This window comes from Drosophila santomea, chromosome 3L, assembly GCF_016746245.2.
Source record: "Drosophila santomea strain STO CAGO 1482 chromosome 3L, Prin_Dsan_1.1, whole genome shotgun sequence".
Lineage (NCBI taxonomy): Eukaryota > Metazoa > Arthropoda > Insecta > Diptera > Drosophilidae > Drosophila > Drosophila santomea.
This window is the reverse complement of record NC_053018.2, coordinates 13,557,314-13,561,219: the sequence shown is the minus strand read 5'-3', so window position 1 is coordinate 13,561,219 and position 3,906 is coordinate 13,557,314. Positions and strand designations below refer to the sequence as shown.

Below are 3,906 nucleotides of genomic sequence, written 5' to 3'. Positions count from 1 at the left end.
GACGACACAGGCCAGCCGGCATCACATGACTTTGCATTTGTCAGCAGCATGCAACTGCTGCAACATCAACACATAAAGCGCTGCTAATTGCAAACGTACACATGCCGCACAATCGGAGAGTTGCATGCAGAGAGAACATATATTTACCGAATTTTGTAATTAAAAAAACGATTTACTTGGTCTTTTTATTATAAACAACTTGGAAGAAATCATATACAAATACTTTAGGCTAGTATAAAATGTATTCATTGCTTTCAGTGTTGTCTTTCTTTGTTTCGCACAAGTCTGCGACAGCTGCAAAAGGAGAAAAGAGGGGAAGGCCTATGGAAAGTGTGTCAGGCATAGTAAATCGATATGGACTGCTAAATAATTAATTTCTGGATTAATTGTGATGGAGTCTTAACTTTTCCTGCACCATCTATTTATTAATCGTCACATACTTGTAAGCAAAGTTGGTTATTTAAAAATGAGCTCCGAAAATAGGCAATAAAAACATGTTGCACCAATTATCTACATGCATCTACATTTAAACAAATTTTACAAATATAAAATGTAAAAGAAAACTTCAAGACATTGGTTTCTGTTTATTTTATATTAGGCTCAATTACTCATATTTAAGCATCTTCCTCCCCAGCAAAAGAATAGATTAGACTACACTCGAAACTAAAGGGAATACAACTTACGAGGATTGGGGCTTGGAATTGGAAACTTTGGCTTCTTCTTTTGCCACGGCCAAGTCCAAGACTGGACCAAGCTGAAATTGCTAATATCAAATTTATAGAAATCCATTCAATATTTATTTTTAAAGAAAAAAGCATGGTCAGTTGAATAGGTATATCATATTCTACTTATCGTTTTCATTGCCGATTTAAAATTCTCAAAAGTATATCAGTGCGTGGCTAATTAATGCATCCATTCGTGACACCTATATATGTATCAGCTATAAAAAGGGAAATATCGTCGACTTGGCACAAAAATGAAGTCACTGCTATTTCTTCTGTTGGCCATCCTCTTCCTGACCGGAGTGACCCCAGCCCGGAAAAGGAGAGATGTTGGGATTTGGATCCGACCAGATCACTCGCCGAAACAGAACAATTGCCAGTACGAGTATGGTGGATGCGATAAATGATCATTGGATCCAGTGTGTCAATAAGGGCAAATAAACTTATATCGAATGTATTGCAAAAGGAAAAAATTATCTGACTGGGCAATTTTAATTTAAATTGCTAACAAGGGTATTATATTAAAACTTACTTTGTCGTGAAAAGTAGCTATTCCATTTATGGGGCTTTAAACGATAATGAGACGAAATGGAGTGGGCTGTTTGGTTTATCCGAAATGGGAAACGTTTTTGATTACGGACTATAAATAGGCAGAAGTTTCTGTTTCGGCTCGATAAGGTATCTGTTAGATACAATTTACAATATTTTCCGCTCCGCTTCGTCCTGCAAAGCATGGCTTTAAAAATAATGACTTTGACACCATCTATTTATTAAACGCCAGTAAACGTCGCATACTTTTGAGCAAAGTTGATCATTTGTAATGGAGCTCAGAGAGTAGGCAATAAAAAGATGTTGCACCAATCATCTACATGCATCTACATTTAAACATATTTTACAAATGTAAAATGTAAAAGAAAACGTCAAGACATTGTTTTGGGTTTATTTTATATTAAGCTCAATTACTCATATCTTAGCATCTTCCTCCCCAGCCGGGCCCCAAGTTAAGACGGCACCACTTATCACCTGCAAAAGAATGGGTTAGACTACACTCGAAGTTGAAGGGGATACAACTTACGAGGATTAGGGCTTGGAATTGGAAACTTTGGCTTCTTCTTTTGCCACGGCCAAGTCCAAGACTGGACCAAGCTGACGATGCAAAGGAGAACCAAGAGGAGAGCTACTGTGTTCATTCTTACACCGATATTCAAGCCAATCGGCTTTTTATAGGTCCGAACACTTAAAAAAAAGGTGTAGGGGCGTAATAAGATTACGAATGTCACGGTTTAGGTTTGTCACACTTTTGGGTTATCCAATATCCAAGTCAAATCGAACCTTTGACATTTAGAGGACATGTTTACTTGAGTTATTTTAGAAATAATAAATATTGTAATAAATATTATATAGTTCATTTAATATGATTAAAATACTTTAATATTTTTGCGTGTTATTTATCAAAGTTACATTTTCCAATTGGAATAGAAACAACTAGAATATTAAAATACGTTGATATTATGCTAGTTTGCGGCTTTGTATGACCTTGACATCCGTGTATTTGAAATGGTAAAGCAAATATAAATTGGGGCTTTAAAGAAAATGTATATTAAATGTTTCGATAGCAACGTAAACTAAAATCTTGGAACAGCTTTACACTGCGGAATGGAATTAGATTCACCCGAGACTAGCAGAACCCGAAAATCGCCATTAGGTGACCACAATATGTCTTCTTTGGCCGGGAACCGACATTAACATGCTGGGGTAATCACCATGCTTCGGGCCATGGCTTTATGGTTGCAATTCGATGGTCCGGCAACCGCAGCTGGAAGAGTGAAAGGCGGGCCAAGAACTTGCAGCTGGTTTCTGCTGTACTCTGGTCTTTGAATTGCTAACCTGATTCAATGAGCCTGAAAATCCATCACTTCCTCGGCCTCCCAACTTATTTTAGTTGTATGTGGGCCTTTCCTTTTGCCACTTTTTTTGGCCAACAAAAGGCAAAAACTCGATTGAACAGCAGCCAACCTTTTTCTTGTATGGCAATACTTTCTAAAGGCTTAGCCGTTGGCCGCAATTGTTTTATTACAAATTGGGAAAATGTCTCAAAAGCGCCTAGAGAATAATCGTTTTGCATTCGTTAGGGATCTATAAATTTCCAAATGCATTATTCGCGTCACCTTAATCGTAAAAGGAGAAATTTTGTAGCTGTAAAGTTTTTTAAGAACTACATTCAATCAGAAGTAATAATTTGGGTTTACATATAAGCAAAACTGTAAGTAGTGATAATAGATTCTTAATCATTTAAAAGTTCAGTTCCAATACACATCTTAAATTTTAGAAAGATGGACGGTATTTTATATTGTTACATACCCCCTAAGATTTTACAAATCTATTGTGTGAAGTAAAGTATAAATGCTTTTAAGGCGAGAAAAAATTAATTTGTCATGTCACCTTGGAATTATGTACATATATTATATATTTTTTCTATAAAAAGGGGATACGCTGAGATTTTGGCACAACAATGAAGCTTCAGGTATTGCTAGTAGGACTTCTTGGTCTTTTGGCAGTGGCCTCGGCCCTTCCAGCAAAAGGCAAAAAAAAAAATATTGAGATCTGGATAAGACCGAAGCCTATGGACATACCACAACCAGAGCCCTATTAAATCAATTGGTACACCAATCCTCTTTTTCTTGGTCTTGGTATAAATAATAACGACATAATTTTTCACTAATAAAATGGCCCCACCATTTTAAACCGTTTTGTGTTATTTTTATAGCCCATAAGTTTAAGTGAAACAGATATATTATGTTGTGGGGTAAATAGTAGTAGTTCGTATAAAGTGTATCCGCCTCTGCTAACTCGGATACTATACAACATTAACAGTTGCTTACAACTATTTTGTAGAGCGATTCTTTCCTTTCTACAATAAGAAAACCATTTGGATAATTGAAAAAAGGTCAAGTGGGAACAAACAAGCTGTGGGTGAAAAAACTGACATTTAAGGGCTGAGGCTTTGTTGAAATTATTTCTGAAACTAATAAATGTTATTTATGTTATTATTAAATAAAATTTGTCTTTGTCATAATATTTTGACATATCGTCCTATTCAAAAGATGGTATTAACCACCAACAACTTTATTTAATGCTTTCAAGCAAGCCTAAACATTTTAGTACATTTTATTTTTTTATTTTA

At 35.6% G+C, this 3,906-nt stretch overlaps 1 protein-coding gene across 1 annotated transcript; it reads right to left on the bottom strand.

The window, feature by feature from the left end:
- Positions 1 to 1,650: 1,650 nt before the first annotated feature.
- On the bottom strand, positions 1,651 to 1,951 carry LOC120450084 (accessory gland-specific peptide 70A). Its single transcript, XM_039632877.2, has 2 exons — positions 1,798 to 1,951; positions 1,651 to 1,745 (listed from the first exon to the last, which is right to left on the bottom strand). The coding sequence occupies exons 1-2, from the start codon at positions 1,910 to 1,912 to the stop codon at positions 1,693 to 1,695; spliced, it is 168 nt and encodes a 55-aa protein (XP_039488811.1). The 5' UTR covers positions 1,913 to 1,951; the 3' UTR covers positions 1,651 to 1,692.
- Positions 1,952 to 3,906: the final 1,955 nt, after the last annotated feature.